At 44.9% G+C, this 17997-nt stretch overlaps 1 protein-coding gene across 1 annotated transcript in view; it reads left to right on the top strand.

Moving 5' to 3' along the window:
• Positions 1-16935, top strand: part of LOC139047004 (homeobox-containing protein 1-like) — a 203680-nt gene extending 186745 nt beyond the window's left edge. Inside the window, exon 12 of the mRNA XM_070520937.1 lies at positions 491-16935. Coding sequence (XP_070377038.1) covers positions 491-542 — 52 coding nt within the window. The 3' untranslated portion in view covers positions 543-16935. The remainder of the gene's footprint in view (positions 1-490) is intronic.
• The last annotated feature ends 1062 nt before the right edge of the window (positions 16936-17997 follow it).

Below are 17997 nucleotides of genomic sequence, written 5' to 3' on the forward strand. Positions count from 1 at the left end.
CAAAGTGCCAAGCATGCTACCTTGGCCCACTGTGCCAGAAATCCGTTGCTCGTAGATGCCAACATGTTCACGGCCAAATCGAGGGAAATCAATCTTATGCCCATAAATTACTGACTCAGAATACCTTTACGAAATGCCTGCGTCCCAGAAAGCATGTTTTGAATTGTGAGTTAACAGATATTTGCTTTGCTATATCCAATATTGTGTTGGCTCTGGATTCATACCAACTTAACCCGGTACGGTACTTTTAATTGTAATTTGCACGGTACTTTTGGTTTTGTTATAGCCGTAGGTTAAACACCCATTGAAATGAAGCGTGGCCTGCAAACTTTTTAATTTACTTTGTTGTGTCCAATAATACGTTATATCCACATTTGTTATACTGAGGTTTCAGATATACGTGTGTTCTGTTAGGCTGAAGTTCAACTGTACTTGAACACGGTTGTCACCTTCGCTCAACGAGTTTCGTTTGTTGTTTTTCTGTTTTCAGAATGCCAAGTTCCCAGTGTGTATCCAGCATGGAGCAGGATGATGATGGCTAAGGGCGGCGTAGCGGTGGACGACAAGTCACGATGAGAGAGACAAAAAAAAAAAAAAAATCAGGACCGACCATGGGTCGTCAGCGCAGGAGGATTTCGTTTCAGCAGTGAAAAGAAGAAAAAAAAAAACGAGTCTTGAGAGAGCCTACGGTAGATGGTGTACGAACGTCACCGTCCTCCGCGGTGGTCAGCCCTGGAATGCCGAGTGGAGATAAAGGCACGGAGAGAAGGGTGCAAGAAGAGAGAGGTGTCTTACCGAAAGGGAGACGCAAGGGCTGCTTGGCACAAGTTTTCGTGCCACCCAGGTGAAAGAAGTCATTTGTTGGATTGTCGCCGCCCCACCCACCCCGAAAGCAGTGACGTGCTGAGTGACAAGGTTCGTCGTTGGGTCTGCGTCAGATGTCTCATCACATGCTGCGGCACGTCGTCTCGACGACAGGTGCCAGGAAGGGAACAAGTTTTCCACGGTCTCTACCTCACGATTGAAAAAAAAAAAGAAAGTGAAATGACAAAGGAAAGAAGAAAAAGGCACAAAAGTGATGACAGGCAGGAACGAAATTACTGGGTGTTTTCTTTTTTCTTCTTTCTCTCTTTCGCCCTCTCTCTCTCCTCTTTTTTCTTGCGAACAAATGCCAAATTGAACACAGGTTTAGTTTTTTTTTTTTTTCCCATATGTAACGTGTTTCGGAGTACCTCATTCCTGTTGTTTTATTGCGGCTGATGCGGGCAGGCATGACGCTTGTGATTGTCGGTTTGTGTTTTGCTCTTTGCTTTCTCGCAGCTTTTTTTTTTGTCGTCGACATGCACGCCATGTTTCATCCCAGTCCCGGTGTTTTTTCGACGGTGGTAACTTGGTTAGCAGTCTGCACAGGTTCAGGCACCACGGGTGTCGCCTTCATTAGTTATCAAGCTAGCCACCCACTGTCGCTGCAATCTTACTACACGTCTTTCTTCGACGTCATGCTTATTATGTTTGTTTTTTTTTTTGCAGGTGCGTGTGCATGTTTGTGTCACCTTTGGGTGCTGTGTTACTTTCCCGGTGCTGTTTTCTAAAAGAGTTTTTATGATTTGTTATTGTTGGTGTGGCTGCTAAGTAGCCTTGATATAATTATGGTCAAAGGAGTCTTCTCTTTTTGTTGACCAAAATCACATCATCATGAGGATGTCAGTTTTGTTTGCTTTCTCTCTGTCTCTCTCTCTTGCCCTTTTTTTTTTTTCTGATGTCAACATGCAGCAGTTGTTCGCAGTGCTCGCTAGATACTTGTTCTGTCCTGTTTGCTTGCTTGTGTGATAATCGGGTCTTGTTTAAGACATTGGGTATCTGTAATTCTCTCTTTTTTTTTTTCTTCGGAATATTTTAAAACTGCGTGGTGTTGTTTGCTTTAAGTATGTTACGAGGGGCTTAACTTTTTGTTGGCTTGTCCGCATGCCTTCGCTTTCGACACCGTCGTGCATGTGGAACGTATTGCAGCAAGTAACTGGAATCCGAGTGTACTCGCAAAGAGAGACAATTCTGTCCTGTGTATTTTTTATATATATATATATATATTGCGTACGTTCACAGTTAGACTTCCGTACAAGTCCACTGAGACTCAGGCTAAGAACAGCAACGGAAAAGTGCGGGTTTCATTCTTATCGTTTGTTTGTTCCTTTGTTCCCTCAGTAGAAGTCTCGGAACGCTAAAATCACCTTGATTGCTCAGGTTCTTAAAGAAAAAAAAATGAAAACGGGTCAGTTCTGCTGAACGACAAGACACTTGTGGGAGCGGACGAACGGACCTTTTCATTTTTATTTTTAATTTCACATTTTTGTCACACCGAGTGGTCAACGACTTGAGGCCATCGAAAAACAAACAAGTGAGGCAAGGTCCTTCCTTTTTTGCATGGAGAGAGAACGAAAGAAGAATGCGATGGGATGCCGAAACCTTCACCACCGTATATGAATATATTATTTCTTTTGAGGTCCTGCCATTTTTTTTTAACATTCGTGCCTGTCAGTTTTAGTCTTTTCTCGTGTTTAGTGCCTCCTCCATTTTTGAGTGTTTTCTTTTTTCTTGCCCCCCCCCCCCCTTTTTTTTTTCTCTTTTCACGAGTCCTACCTCACTTATTTTACACGCTCAACTTGACGACTGGTTTTCCCTCCCATCCGTGTGGTGCACTCCTCAGCGCCACGCAGCTCGGAGTCGTCGCTGTCGGCCGACGACACGTTGCCACTCAGGGTTTCTTCCCTGTCTCCTGACATTGTCGTCGCCGCATCAAGCTCAGGTGCGGCTCTGTGTGTGGGTTCTTTTTTTTTTGTAGTTATTTTTTTTCTTTGGTGCCTAGACTGGTGGTGCTGGCAGAGACAGGAGTGATGCGATGTGGTGGAGCGCCGTGTGGCAAAGCTCTTTGCCATTCGACGAGGCCACGTTGCTTTGTGGGACAGTAGTGCCGTGGGCAACGAAGAAGGAGAAGAAAAGACAGTTTCCGAGTGGACTTTTCCATTTTTTTTTTAATTTTAGTTCTTCTCTTTTTCTCACACTCCCTGGCGCAAGACTTGTGGTGCTTGGTGTCAGTGCGCGGCTGTCCTTCGTGCATATCTGCAGCTCCCGACCCCTTCCCCACTACCGAAAATGGCGGAGCACGGGAGACGCCGATCGACACGGGACGTGAAGAAAACGAAAGACAGGGAACTCGGAAAGTGTGGCTACACCGTGCTCCCATCGCGTTGGGCAGGGAAGCCGGCGATGTGTGTGCGTCTACTGCAATAGGAACTGCTATGAGTGTCACGCGCTTTCGCGGCGGGAAAGACCGCTGCGCACAACGGTGAGGCAGAGGCCAAACGGGCTGTCCCGATTGAGCCCAGAGGACGTCGTCGTAGTGCTGCCGGCCTTCGACGTTGATCACAATCATCGCAACGTGCTGAGTAGTGCATGCGTTTTTGTTGGTGCTATGGGGAACGACGGTAACAATTGCGCATCATGGGGACTCCTGTCTGGAATGCAGAGGCTACGGCCTTGAGTGCTGTTTGCCCTAGCTACCTATGCCTGCCCTTATTATGTACACTTGTGTTCTCTTCCTTCGCGCTTTACAACCGACCCAATGTGTAGGTTTTGTTAAGTTGTTCTCCATGTCCACCGTGGATGCACAAAGGTGCACTAAATTCCCGTGCTCTTCTTTTTTTTTTTTTTTTGGTCTGTCCTGCCTGCTATGAATCTTTATTTATTCACTTCACAAGGACCCTCCAACTTCTTTTGCTCACACGATTTCTCAGTGTGCATTGGCAGACTCTTGGCTCTGCAGCTTTGAGGCAAACATTGTCATTGTGCTTGGTCTTCTGCCGTGTGCCCATTCACTTTTACATGTTGGCCAGCTGCCCCGCGGTATCACTTTGTTTTCTTTTGCGACTTTTGGCCGTTGCACGCATCTGGGGCGCCGCCTGCTGTCGCGGAGCTTTTCAGTCTCAAAGCGTCCCTCGCATATTGAGCAAGGCAGCGTCACTGCCACCATCACAGTGCTGCCAGCTTCCCTGACCAGTAGGTGAAGTGAGCTCTAAAATTAACGAGGCAGACAAGGACAGCCTGCAACTGTAGTGCTCCACTCTAGAGTTCTTTAATGACGTTGCCTGAGTTACCAACCGGCCTGCTTGTCGGCACATCCTTACACAGTGCACACCGAGAGAATGTGCAGCAAGGCCAGCGAGCAGACGGCAGTGCAGACATCTTCTAATGACGTGAGCTGAATTGGCCACTCTAAAACGTCATTCTAGAAGACAAGGTAAACACGGTGTTTTGCAAGCAGGGTTTGCTATCATTGTGTTTCTCCTGTCTTTCTAGGTCTGATCATTTGCCTGTTGAATTTTATTACTTGTGAACAGCATAGCTCGTTTTGACGCCCGCCGTCGTCTGCTAGGCTGTCCTTTAGTGTGTTCCCCAACATCTGCTGCTTGCTGTGCAGAACCAGACAAAATGAATAGTCACTGGCACCCGACGTCAACAAAAAGAGGACGGAAGGGCATCTATTTCACCATGTTGTTGCTGTGGCATAGTTTGCGCCAACATTGAATAACAGTGTGCACACACTTTGTGTGCATTTCTGCTTGATGGCAAACAGTGCTTCAGGTTGGAAATTGTCGATCACAGGCTGCGCACTCCCAAGGAGCCGCCTAGCAGACGACGGTTGCATGCTCTGCATGCATGTGCATATTTCTGCCCATTTCACTCACTGCTGCGTACTTTGTCACGCAGCATTGAGAAGCAGCCGGCCGTTGAGCACTCAAGTGACGTCCTTGAAGAAGTACCGCGTAGCTGTGCACTTTTTCGTCATCCTTTTTCCACTATCACCAGGACATGCGTCACTTTCGATAATCGGTTTTGCTGGCATCTGCTGTCTTCTTGGTTGTCCTTTCTTCGTATTGGTCTTGTCTCCCCTTGCCTGTGCCACCTGCTTTTACCGTTTTGTGCGTTAGTGTTTAGCCCCACAGTTTTGACTGAGACTACGGTGTTTTTTCTGACTGTGCTGTTTTCCTGTCCACTTTGCCTACGTGTGGCAGGAACGGTCCAGTGTGCGTGCCGCCGTGGTTCGGACTGCATCCTGGTCTACCCATTTCACCCTAATTATAGAGAGAAAAAAAGAAGACGTGCCGATCACCTTTCTCCTGCCGCACGTCGAGCCTCCACCTGTTTCTTCCGGCCGTTTTTCGCACCGGTACATTACCAGCGGTGTGTCGTTCTGCGCTCCTGTGATGCGTCTCCTGTTTCGTCACAAAAGTTCCTATATCTTTGCTGTTGCGCTAGCTGGGCCGCGAGCACTTTTCACGCCTCTTTGCCCACTCTACCCTCCCCCCTCCCTTTCCTATGCTTTGCTCTTCCTTTGATGTGAGGTCTGTTCACTCATGCAGCTGCCGCTGTCTGCGGCTGTAATGGTCTAATTGCTCGTTTCTCAGGGCGCTTTCTGGTTCACCTTTGCCAGACGTATCTGCGTTACGGTAACCCAAGTTTTGTTGGTTGGTTCTTTTGTTGTTGGCAAGCGTGGCAGAGCAGTGTTTTTCTCTGTGCGACCTAAGTGCCGAGCAGTCCGTTCTTGCGCACTGGTTTTACGAGGCCTTTCTTTGGTGCAGGGCATGCCAGACTTTGAAAGCGATGTGCTGATATGTGTGGCATTGGGTAGAACTTTATGAAGGGGAATTGAGGAATTCCGCGTTTTCGCTTGCAGTGTTTAGATGAACTTGTGGTGTCGATTTCATTTTTTAATCTTAGCCTTATTGCCCCTCTGTCTTTTTATCTCTTCAATCGGATACCTTGCCTCTTGTGTTAGACATAATTTGCACTGGGACATCGGGCACCTACTCAACCTACACGAAGAACTTGGTGCAACTTTAGTTCAGGTACAGTGGGGTTGAGTGCGTTTTCAATTTTTCACTCATACTATGACGGGTATTCACATTTGACAACGGTATCACCGGCACGCAAAGCTGCTTTTCTGCACATCTTGGCAATGAGGCATTGCCCGATGATGGCTAATGTTTTTCTTCATTCTTTATTTACATATTTTTTTAGACATTGGAACATTAAAATGCTGTAGAACACCGTTGCCTTGTCGACATAGGGTACAATGAATAAGTTCCTTCTACACAAGAACTGTGTGCAAAGCATGCTAGGTATGCGAATATGGTTCCGAAAATACAGGTCTCCAGGTTAAGCTTCACTCTTAATAAAAAGTTAACAGGTTTGTGGAGGGGTTTCCGACTATCTATCTCTCTTTCTTTTTTTTTGGCTTGGTCATTCTTGCACAGTGGCCAGCCACAATACTAGATAGAATTGCCCACATATGTTCATTGCTCTGGCATGCCTGCACTTGAAAACCTCCCTTTTTGCTAGCTGAACTTCGTTTACATTTCTCCACAGTTGCACAGAATATTGAAAGCATTCAGCATTCATCTGTGGCACCCCTTAGATCACTCATGCATTTCTCAGGGCTGTATTCGCCACTTGTTTGGACAGATTCCTCTTTTGTGCATGCTTGAAGTGAAAGAAAGAAAGGAGTGAAAAATAAAGGATGAAAGCGAACAGGCAGTTGAGGATACGAGAGAGAGAGAGATGGTGATGGAGTGATGACAGGCAGGAAGGGCAGGCCTTGGTTTGAAGCCATCGCCAATGTTTGCGTCCATGTAGCGTCTTCTTGGCTAGCGTCTTTTTCTCTCATGTGTGCACGGCCATTTCTCGTGACCAGTGCTTGCAGCAGCGGCTCAAACATAGGTGCCTGTGTACATGTTCTTTGTGCGAAGGATAAGCTGGGGGTGATGGATGAACAGAGCTGGGGCATGCCTGTGTGTAGGTATGGTAAGTGGCGCCCCCTCTTCTCTTCACCTGTGGTGAGTTCACGGAAGTCCAAGATGCGCGAAAGTTTTGGAGGGCGTCCTGCCTCTTCTGCTGGCTCTCGTCGTTCACATTGTGTCCGGTGTTTCCCTTGATCGTTATTAGATTCTCTCTCTCTCCCCCCCTTTGCCTTTGCAGCTTCCTCGTGCGCCCCTCTCTACCCTGACCTGATGACGGCATGTTGCGGTCTAGTTGTACTGTAGGTGCCGTTTTTTTTGTAATGTCGTGCATGTGTTTGCCACCAGCTTTTTGTGGTGTTCAGAGTGGCCGTTTCCATCCCGGTATGAAACGTTTTGCTATCGTAGAAGCCCCCATAGAGGCCCCTACCCGGAGGCCCCTGCCTCTTTTTTATATATCGTGTTCTAATGGGTCTTTCTGTAAACAGGCCTGGCACGTGTAATTTTTGTTCGAAGTTTTTTTTTTTTTTGCCGAAGCATTCTTTTATCGTCGCCTGCGCCTGCTCGCTTCATTTCGTGTTCCCGGCATGCGTTGCGGGTGATCTTCGCATTCACGCCAACCACAATGTACATCAGCCTGCATTGTCGGGCTCCATTTTTTTTTACTTGTTCACTAAGTAGAAGCAACAGGAAGCAGAGGAGAGCTCGTAAAGTCTTTCTTCTGCACGCAAAAAAAGAAAGGAAAAAAAAAAGCATCGTCACAGCGCTATCACCACAGCATACATAACGAGGGCGCCAGTTTTGGTCGGCAGTCTCTCCGGGATATCTCTAGGTGGTCACACTCGTGCCAAAGGCAACAGCAGTACCTGACGGAATGAGACTTCAACCGGCACCGGTGTTGTATAGCGGGCCGGTTGGCTGTTGGTTTTTCAAGATCCGGTCAGAAAGATGTCATCACTGTGGATTCAAAAAAATGGAGAATGGCTTACGGAGAGGCAATTGCGTGGGAAACAAAAACGGTGTCTGTTGTTGATTGGTTGAAGAAGAAAGAGAGAGAAAGAAAAGTGAGGCAGCCCTGCATTTCCAAAGAGAGCCTTTTCATCGTAAGGCTGGCCTGGGTCATTTTGTCTGTGAGTTTTCTAAGGTGTTTCTTCAGTCTCCAATGTGGTCATTGCTGTAGCTGCATCAGCTTTTGGTGTGAAAGATAAGGATATTACCTGTCTCATGGGACTTCACCTTGTTTGGCCATAGTTGGTTTTCAACATTTTTTCAAAGTGAAGGCCAAGTTTTGATTCATAGAAGCCTTGGAGAAAGCTGCATCTTCAGTTCGGCTAGCACTTGCGGGTACAGTTTTGACTTTTTTTTTTCACCTTCTCTTCAAGACTTCAAGTTTTTTCAGAGAAGGGCGATCTCGTGTGTTTCGTTAAACATACTGTCGGTAAAAGAAAAAAATATATATATGCGTCTCAAAGTTTTGGACCATAATGTACGTGTTGTTGCTCACCTCGGCATTGTCTAAGCCAGGACAGTGTCTGTCACACACTCTTGGCTGTCGAACATCTTTTCCGTTGTAGCCTTCACCATTCTTTAAGTAGGAGCTGGTGTTGCCTTTGGAGCATGACCAACGTGCGAGGTAGGAGGATAGTTTTGGGCGCCACGTGTGCCCGTGGTGAGTCGGAAGCAGTGTTGATGAAGGAATGTCGTGACGTTCTTCTATCGATTGTGCGACAGAAACAGTGCTGGCAATCACGTTTCAGACAGCTCGTCATGTTAGTCTTGTTCCCAGTTTTTCACATAGTCAAGCACCTGTCTACTAAATACCTATTTGCAAGTAAAGACCATTAGCACAAGATCGCTACATGTGCAGACGTCTTCTCTCGTTCAGGCAGTTGAAAAACCACCCTCTGTTTCTGAAGGCTTCCAACGTGGTGGCACTTGTCTCTAATTAAAGACATCATTGCAAATCAGACATGGCATTCTGAGACACATTTCGTTTCTTCCTTCATATTTAATATACTTTTGTTTTACCTTGCATGGGATACAGAATGACGTGGTGCGACTTGGCTTAAGTTCTATAATGTCATTTGGTCTTCTCCGAGGTTGCATTCAAAGCTCTGTCAAACAGTGTCGCATCTGACACAAAAATATCTCCGTTATATCCGGTGTTCGTTGTGAGCGTATAATTGTTACATGCTGACATCAGCTAGAAACATTTCAGGTGTACTTTGTCATATGTCATATACAATAACTTTCCAATATTCATTAGCTGCAACATTTTGGAAAAACATTTGACATCCCAAGTCCCAGTAGTGCTACATGACAAGCTGGCCGAGAAATTGTGTGTTGCCGGCAGAAAGCGGGTTGTTCAATATCTTTCAGTTCTCGATGTAGTTCGTATATCTTTTTGAATGTGTAAAATATTTTACATTGTTCTAGCTTTTTCTTTTTCTTTCCGTTTGACGAGTATTTTGTTTTGTTTTCTTTACGTTTGCCTGCCCAATCCCGGTGTGTGGTTTAGTCGAATGTTTCACCTTCCCTCAAGCCCCCCCCCCCATCTACCATCTCGTATCCTTCATTTTACCTGGTGAGCGTTTTTTTTTTTTTTTCTGTCTATAAATATAAAGTATATATATATATTATACATACAGAAAAAAAATCACATGCGCGTGAATACAGTCTATATATAAATATATACACATATATATGTATACATAATTCCTCGGTGCCTCGGAAATGCACATCGTCTACCTCCCAGTAAAACAGGTCCATGTGTGTCAGGTTTCAAGCATTAAAAAGAAAAAAAAAAGCTGCGAAAGTGTTATACAGAAGTGGTCTTAAGTTAAATGGCAAAAGAGTCAGTCAAGTCTAGATGGTGTACAAGAGTTCTAAAAAAAAAAAAGGAAGCATCAGATAGTGTGGCTTTATTGAAATGCCCCCTCTGTGTCGAAACCTACATGTGTGAAAGTGTGAAGAAAAAAGAGCGACAAGATTTTTTGATTGCAGTGTAGAAAAAAACTGAGAGTTTGTGCCTTAGGTTGGTGGGGAAGTTTGTTATTTGAGAGCATTTTTTGAATGGTCATTTGTTGTATAAAACAGGCAGGAAATTGTGAGCGAAATCCTAGAACAGTGTAGATATTCGTTTTAACGGCGAAGTGAATAAGTGCGAGATATGTAGAGTTTTGTTTTCCCGTGAGTGCTCTTCTGCTTAGAGGTTAGAGGTTTCCTGATTGGCGTCAGGGCTGCCATTGAAGCCCTCTGCAGAGCTGTCTTGGAGCTTCTGGATGGAGGCAGAAAGGAGGGTCTTTAAGGGGCAGTGCTTTGCAGGGAAACGTACCCCACTCTCTACACTAATCATGATTGCTCTTTTGGCAAATGATACTCTTCTCATTAGGTGCAGCATCACGGGTTTATCTTGCACGATGTTGTAAGTTGCATCACAAAGTTGTAGGGGCCAGCACGGAGGCTGTGAAGCCTAATTACTGAAAATGAGTGCACGTCCCAATTGGGGTGCAGCCGGGCCTGGGTTTTTTATCATAGCGTGGTTACTAAGTTGCAGCTTGCAGTGATAACAGAAAAAAAAAATCATTTGCAAAGTGTGAAGGATTGCATGCATGCTTGCACTTTTGCAGCAGTGAAATGTCTTGCAATAGTTGCAAAATTTTGTTGTACGACCCAGAAGCATTTCTTGCTTTTAAGGGTTTAAAAATGCATGGCATGATAATGTACTGTTCTCTCTTGAAAACTTTCTTGCGCAAGTACTTCACTCCACGGTGGTTCTTATTCACTGCGGAGTGAGCTGCACTAGTGCAGTCTCTGCCAAAATTTACGAAGGCAGTGTGCACGTGATGGGAACTATTTACGTGATTATTCAATTATCATAGAGTGCATCCAATGGACATTGGAGCTGTGCTTGTACAGTATGTGCAGGATATATCATTGTGCACCTGTGGTAGGATTTTAGTGCATGAATAAAGATTGAGCAGGATGGCGCTGCTGAAGGCCGTGGGCCTCGGTGCACCGGGCATGTCACGGAATTCCCGTCACACTGTTCGCTGACAGATCCTGTCGCTTGTGGGACGGCTTTTAAACCTTTGACGAAGGCTGCGCATGTTGCATGACACTTGCGTGAGAGGGTGCGGCGCCCCCTGTGGTGTCAATTGCGCACTTTCAACTGAAGAAACCCCTGGATAGCATCTTCAGACCTTGCATGTGCATGTAAGTTTCCTGGCCAGAGTTTATTGCAACGTGCAAGCTCATAGATGTGTCACTGGTTAGATTTTTGTTCTACATCGTGCGCTGCGGGACGTTTCCCAGTTTGGCACTGCCCCGGCTCCAAACACTTGAAGTAGGACAAGCTAAAAGGTTACTTATGACCGTTACAAATCGAGCGTAGCAAACAGTACTGATTGTAGTACTAAAAAGTTGAAGCGTGCAAGAAATGAGGAAAACATTTGGTGGCTTGTCTTGCAAAGGATGAGATCCGCGGTGCAGGGAGAGAAAAAAAAAACTGAGTGAAATAAAGAGAAGAAAACTCTATTTTTGTTGAAGCTAGAATTACACTTAAGTACGAATATATACATATTTTGTTAGAGTAAGCCTTTTCATATTAGATGTGGGTCTCATTGTATAGCTTGCATCTCTGTGCATGTTATACAACTTGACATCTTGCTGTACACAACCGCTGTCGTGAGAAAGTGTTGAAACTTTGTGCACGTCAGTTCTCTACCGCCTTTCCTAAACATCTCTGTTTCTTTTCTTTTCTTTATTTATGTGCCCTCAACCATAATGTCTAGGGTACATTTTTTTTCTGCCTCGGGAAGTAATAAATGACTGTGCATGCTTCATTTATTTCCTATGACACTGTAAGAAAGTTTTGTACTCTATGAAAACGGCATTCTGGCAGAGTCAGAAATGCCCTGTGCTAGCTAGCTTGTGAAAAGTCCCTCCTTGAAGTGACACGTTGGATAGACTTTTAAAACGTCAGTCAATCAAATCTCTTCAGAAGGTTGCAGAGACTCTACACTGTTGTACCAAAAGAACTTTTCTTTTAATGAAACATACCGTCCGCTCTCGACTTGCCGTAATACCAAGTGCGATATACATATAGTTTCAGCGCAGGCGAGACCATTTTGTAGATAAACATCAGATGCTCACAGACCACAAAATTTTCTTTGGCAGTCCAGCACCTCTAGGCGAACATCAGTTCAAGCATCCACTTGGCATTTTTGAAGTTGCAGTTAGCCATAAAAGGATATTTTCATTCCAGTGTCTTGCTTATGCTGTGCACGTATATTGAACCAACATCCCTTCCAGTATACTGCCTGCATAATTAATTCCATGAAGCACACACAGTATGATTGGTTATATTGTGGAGCAAGAAATTACTTTTTTTGTGTGAATATAATTTCGTATTCTCTTTCATGTCATTTCATATTCATTGAAGTGCTGTAGAGCACGTTCATGTAAAGATTATGTGATTTGGTCATTTTAAACCTGCATACAGTTGTGTGGCCTACTAGTGAATAAAGCCTGGAATACATAAATACATCTGTTCCTTTTTTTTTTCTCCTACATGGACACTTCTCTCTGTGTACCAGCAACTGTGCAAACCTTCTGAAATGATTTTAGTGCAATAATACAGTGAACACAGTCTGTCCACAGGTGACTTTACGTAGGGGCTTTCAACACAGCGTTTTGTTTGTGTTTTTTGGCACATAAGTTTTCATGATAATGCCACTACATGGAATGTGAGCATATAAGATTAGCGCATTGTGTTGCAAAAACTGTGACAAGTTTGGATTCTGTGCAATTTTCACGACCAGTACATTGGTCCCCTGCGTTTGGTTAATCATACAAGGCATTACTCTGTGTCGCATGCTTGAAAAATCTGGAGCCATATGATCCAAGGGGAGGGTTGTACGTCACCATTAAAATTGGCCTGACCACTGTATGGCCAGTATTGCTGATGTGCTATTGCCGTACGAGCGGCAAGTGTCTCTTAAACCTGCTGATAAAGTTGATATACTTTTTGACTTTTTTTCGTTTTCACGGGTACTTTACGATTGTTTAATATTTGAGGAACATGCGTCTGTGAATGCTGTCCAATGGCTACTTGTGAAATATTTGCCACAGTTTCCAACTTCCATCTGCAAGTTCATGGCCAATTGGCACACAATTTACAAATGCCACCCAGAAAATTTGGCTGGATATTTGCATCCCAAGTCAGCAAAAACAGGTGGCAGCAGAAGCCTCTTTGATAATTTTCCATCTCTCCACGCACTTGTGGCCTATACCGCGTGCGTCGTCACAGGTGTGACGGCATTCACAACGTTCTGTGCTCTCCTACCATCACGGTCACTCACATGACTTTCAGGGAATAAAGCTGTTATTCAGACATTCGTTGCGTATTACATCACAGACTGACAACTTCTACTTCTTTCAGGATTGCAGCGGTTCGCGTGAAATTAAGTAGAAAAAAATAGTGTCACACATACCCAGATCAAGCCGTACTTTGACCTCCCTGAACAATACTTGCCCGTGCACTTGTGTTTTTGAAAGAAAAAAAAATTGTGTGTGTGTGTGCTCGTGCGTGTGTGTAGTGTCAACTTTATCGAGTTGAGAGGCCTTTCTTGGAGTGTACTGTCTTCATACATTTGCTTACGTGTGTGTTCTTCAGTGTGCTCTGATTCGCTGTCAACATGGGTACCATCCACTAGCTTCCCTTGAAGCTGGCGGAAGGTGAATTCAACGTTGTTCTTCTCTCTGATGTTGCACATGAAAGCAACCTATTCTATACCTTTGGAGGTGCGCATATTCTATGCTGTACTTTTGTTGTTCTTTTTTCGTTGACACCACAACATCGAAGCCATTCCGTGTGAATTCATCTAGCGTGTAATCTGTACGCTTACCCTGGCTGGAAGAACCAGGAGTTTGTCTTGGCTCATGTTGAACTCCCACCATGTTTTTTGGCTTACCTAGCCTTTCAACAAAGAATTATGACTGTTGGTATATAATCATAATCTGTTAACAGTGATCATGTTGATAGCTCAACAAAATTTGCTGTGAGAGATGAATTCCCATCGAACAGTTTGTTTCTACTTGAACCCCACTACCTCATGTTTTTATTTAACCTTTGTTTTCTTCTTGTGTGACTCTCATCATATTAGCCCTATGCTAAATTGCTGTTTTTATTAGCCATGATGAGAGCATAAAAAAGCAGGCATAAATTTTTTCTTACGACGTTTATATGGACGTCAGTATGGGTGCATTAACTTGTGCTTAAGTGCAGGTTCTTGCACAAACTGTCATTATTCATGTGTCGACGTGGTTTTCGCAGATAGAACATTATACCGCCCATAATACCAGACTTAACAGCCATCCTTTGTTTTTCAATTCACATGATGTCAATGCATTACTAATTTCACTGACTGGCTCAGTTAAATAAATTACTGGCTTCACATTTGATTTTTGACATAAAGCACTTGCTATTCAGAGCATATGGTCGAACCAACAAAGAAGTTTTTTGACTTGCAAGGGCTAGATTTGCAATTCGCCACCTTGTTCTCGATAAACTGACCACTAAATTAGGAAACCAGTTATGCTGGCTAGGCTATTTTTTTTTTATTTCTTTTACCTTACCTGGGCTTAAACATGTGAAAAAATAAGCTTTCATGAAAATTGACCTATATCAAGTGTATGTGGACATTTAAAAATATAGAAGCTTCAAATGCATAAACAAAGCCTTGGGCACTAGCTTAAGATCATACAGAGCTTTTGCGGATATTCACTTGGAACCAACATTGTACAATACACAGGCACAATCATGTGTAATCATCTCAATGTCTGCGCCATTTTTTTTTTTCTTCAGTTCTTTCCTTGACTGGTTCATTCCTGTTCATTACGGGTCCCTGGGCTAGGCCTAGTCGTTTGTTAGGCTTCAGCCCTGATAATCCTGAACCACGGGATTGAGAAGACAATTTTTTTTCTGTACCATTTGCTGAAAGCAGAATTGCTAACAGCATGTTAACAACATGTAGCTTCACGATGCACCGTTTGCTGAGGAAACGGTGCATCAGTTAAGTTTGTCAGCTCGTTTTAGCTTTGATGAATGGCCACCGTGTCTGTTTGTAGTGTGTACATTGTCCACTATGTTTATTCTTGCCGCTGCTACTGGTGTACCAGGCAGAGCAGCCAGGGTGTTTTAATCACTGCAGCTGCGAAGCTTCTGGTATTGCGGAAGCTGCCATGGCAGTGACACCAATAATGCAGATTTAACCATTGTCACGCCATCTGTGAGTAGACAAGTGAACTAATCGGCATCGTTAATTGTTGAAGCCAGAGCAGTGCTTGCTTGGCCATGTTTCTAAATAGGCAGTGCATCAGTCTGCCAGCAGGCTCTCTGGAGGTGGTCACTGCAAATGGCCGTCGATTTCAAAGCGGGAGTTTCGTAACTGCTGTGGCTAAGAAGACCCTGTACGGCAGCTGAATCGAAGATATGTGCAAAATGTGTTTGCTCTCCTTCACTCTTTTGACATGCTTGAGTCGTCACGGTGACCTCAGTATTTACAGTTCCTATAAGAGTTTTTTCCGCGGCTCGCCTGAACATTGCGCGTAGTAGTTCTATCTTAGACTCGACATAGCGGCATAATTGCTATACTACACGATGGCGTAACGACAAGTACAAAAAAACGCATCTCAGCCTTTCTCTCTCTCTCTCTCTCTCACTCTGTCAACCTCCCCCCCATAAGAGTGAATGTGGGCTTTGGTAGCTGCTGCTTTTGCGATGTTGTTTCTGGTGTGACGATGAAATCACTTTAAAAGAGCGAAGAAGGTGCAGTACCATTATACCTGTGTACTATATAAACACAATGAAGAATTGTTGCTTGCTTCCTGTGACGGACGTCCCTGCAATAACAGGCTGAAGCTGGATACGCATGCAAAAGTGCCAGGTTACTTTTTTTTCCTAGGAGCCATTGAGATCGGCTTGTTAATCTTGGAACTGCAGCAGTGTCTTCTGTAGAATTGCTGGGACCCTCTAGCAGACGACACGCTTATTGAGGCAGACGTACTAGCCGAAAGCAGTTAAGTAAAATCAGCTTCGTGTATATCGTCGTCAGCAGGTTTTTATGTAGCAGGCAGCGTGGAGTTTATGTAGCAGGCAGTGTGGAGTTACCCGTTCTGGCACCTATATAGTGCCTCTGAGAATGCTATATCGGCTATCGTAGCCATGTACCAGACGGGAGTGAAGTTTTTCTTGGAAAGCCAAGAAACCTTAAGAATCTCTCCGTGCGTGTTACTAAGGGATTGGAGTAGTGTTCGCTTTGGGTCATAAGAGTATGTAGCACTAGACTGCCTTTTTGCCAGAAGTCTCTCAATCAGAGCCAGAAGTAGTTGCAGGCTATAGGCTGTGACGTCATAGATACTGGTGCTGTTGTCGCTAATGCCGCCACGTTTAGCCTCCATGTTTACTAGAGTTGCTGCACACTTGCGCCTGTCGATAACATACGCCAAAGAGAAAAGACGAGTCTTAGCGTTTAGGGACAAACACTCTAAATGTGCCGTCCAATCACGACTGCAGCAGGCTTTTAGCAGTCCTGCCATAGCGACATGGTTGATGCCTACGTCACAGCTGATTGTATGACGTCACAGCCGACACATCTTCAAGGCCTATCGTCTTGCGAAGGGGTTGCCCTTGCAGTTCTGGTGGATTTCGTTAGCAGCCGAGTGAATCTTCTGTCTTATTTTCTTGCATCCCGTCTGGTGAATTCGTTGTATTGCAGACAACGGTTCTGCCTCAGCCTGGCCTTGCGGTGCTATATGTGTTTCATCTGTGTCGATTCGACGCAGGCGATGCGGAGTTGTCTCTTTAACGCTCTGTGTTGGTTTGTACATGTGCTGCCATTTCAGCGGCGTGCATTCTTACAGGCTGGCTGTCTTACGGTGCGAGGCCAGGAGTTTTTTGCATATAATGTGGAGTGCATATGTGAGTGTGTGTAAATGTTTCAGTGCCAGCAAAACTTCAAAAAAAAATGAAAAAAAAGATGGTGGTGTACACTGTGTAGTTTTTTCTGTAGCCCTTTTTTTTCCCCTTCATTTTGTAATGCGTGTACTGGAAACTTAATAAAATTTTTAGTTTGGTAAGTAACTACACACTCTTTGCTTTGTTGTTCTTCATTTTCGTGCAAGGGGGTTCCCTGCCAAAGACGGTGCAAGAGGACATGTGCCACTGAAACAAAGGCTGGAAGACTATGCTTCTCTTGATGGAGGCTTGGTAGTCTGCAAAGGATGCACAAAAGAAAGATATGGGGGAGGGGGGCTTTGAAATTTTCGCACCAGCTTCCCGTGACGACGTAGATTTGACACCTATCCCCGCCTGCTATCGGAAAGAAATAATTATTAAGAGGAAGCTTTAGCTCGGGTGCAACTCCGACGCTGCCTATTCAAATACATGCAAAAATAAGAACGCTTTTCTGAGATAACCCCTGGACTGATTCTAATGAAATTGGAATCAGTCCAGGAGTGGAGTCCAATCACTCCACCCCGCTGGAGAAATAGTTGGTATGCCACTGGATACACTGACTGTGCCTTGAGGTGTATTTGTCTCTCGGTAAGCGCGTAATGCGTGCGGTTAGCGCGTTGACCGGACACGCTAGGTGTGATGATCAGCCGTATCGCGTGTGCGCGGGCGTACGTCCTGCTGAGCCTTGTTCACTCTTGCACTTCATCCGCCAACATTCGCATGGTTGTCTTGCCTGCCACAAATGCATTGTCCGCTGTCAAAAGCCGGAAACCCTGCACAACTGTCACTGACGTGCAAGGCGTTTATTGTAGATACTCTGAAGCAACGCCAGTTTCAGTCTTTGATGGCATGTTCGCGTGAATACGCCGATGACGACAGGAAGTCCTTCGTCCGTGGAGCGGGACGTGGTGAACAGCGTTGTGTGCGCGCTCGTTTCACGCTTTTTTTCTTTCTTCTTCCGTCCGACCTGGCTGCAACAACAGCCTGGAGTGAACAGTCTAGCTAACACGCCTACCGGCACAAAACATGGAGACTAATGCGCACCTGCACACACGACACCTTTGCCATGGTACGAGACCTACACATATAAAAAAGTTCGCACACTTTGGGGGTTGTCTTGTCCCGCAATGATAATCATCATCTATCTTGCCCGCATTTCCTTTCTTAACGCTGCACGCCCGGTTCTTC

Source organism: Dermacentor albipictus, chromosome 6 (genome assembly GCF_038994185.2).
Source record: "Dermacentor albipictus isolate Rhodes 1998 colony chromosome 6, USDA_Dalb.pri_finalv2, whole genome shotgun sequence".
NCBI classification, from domain to species: Eukaryota; Metazoa; Arthropoda; class Arachnida; order Ixodida; family Ixodidae; genus Dermacentor; species Dermacentor albipictus.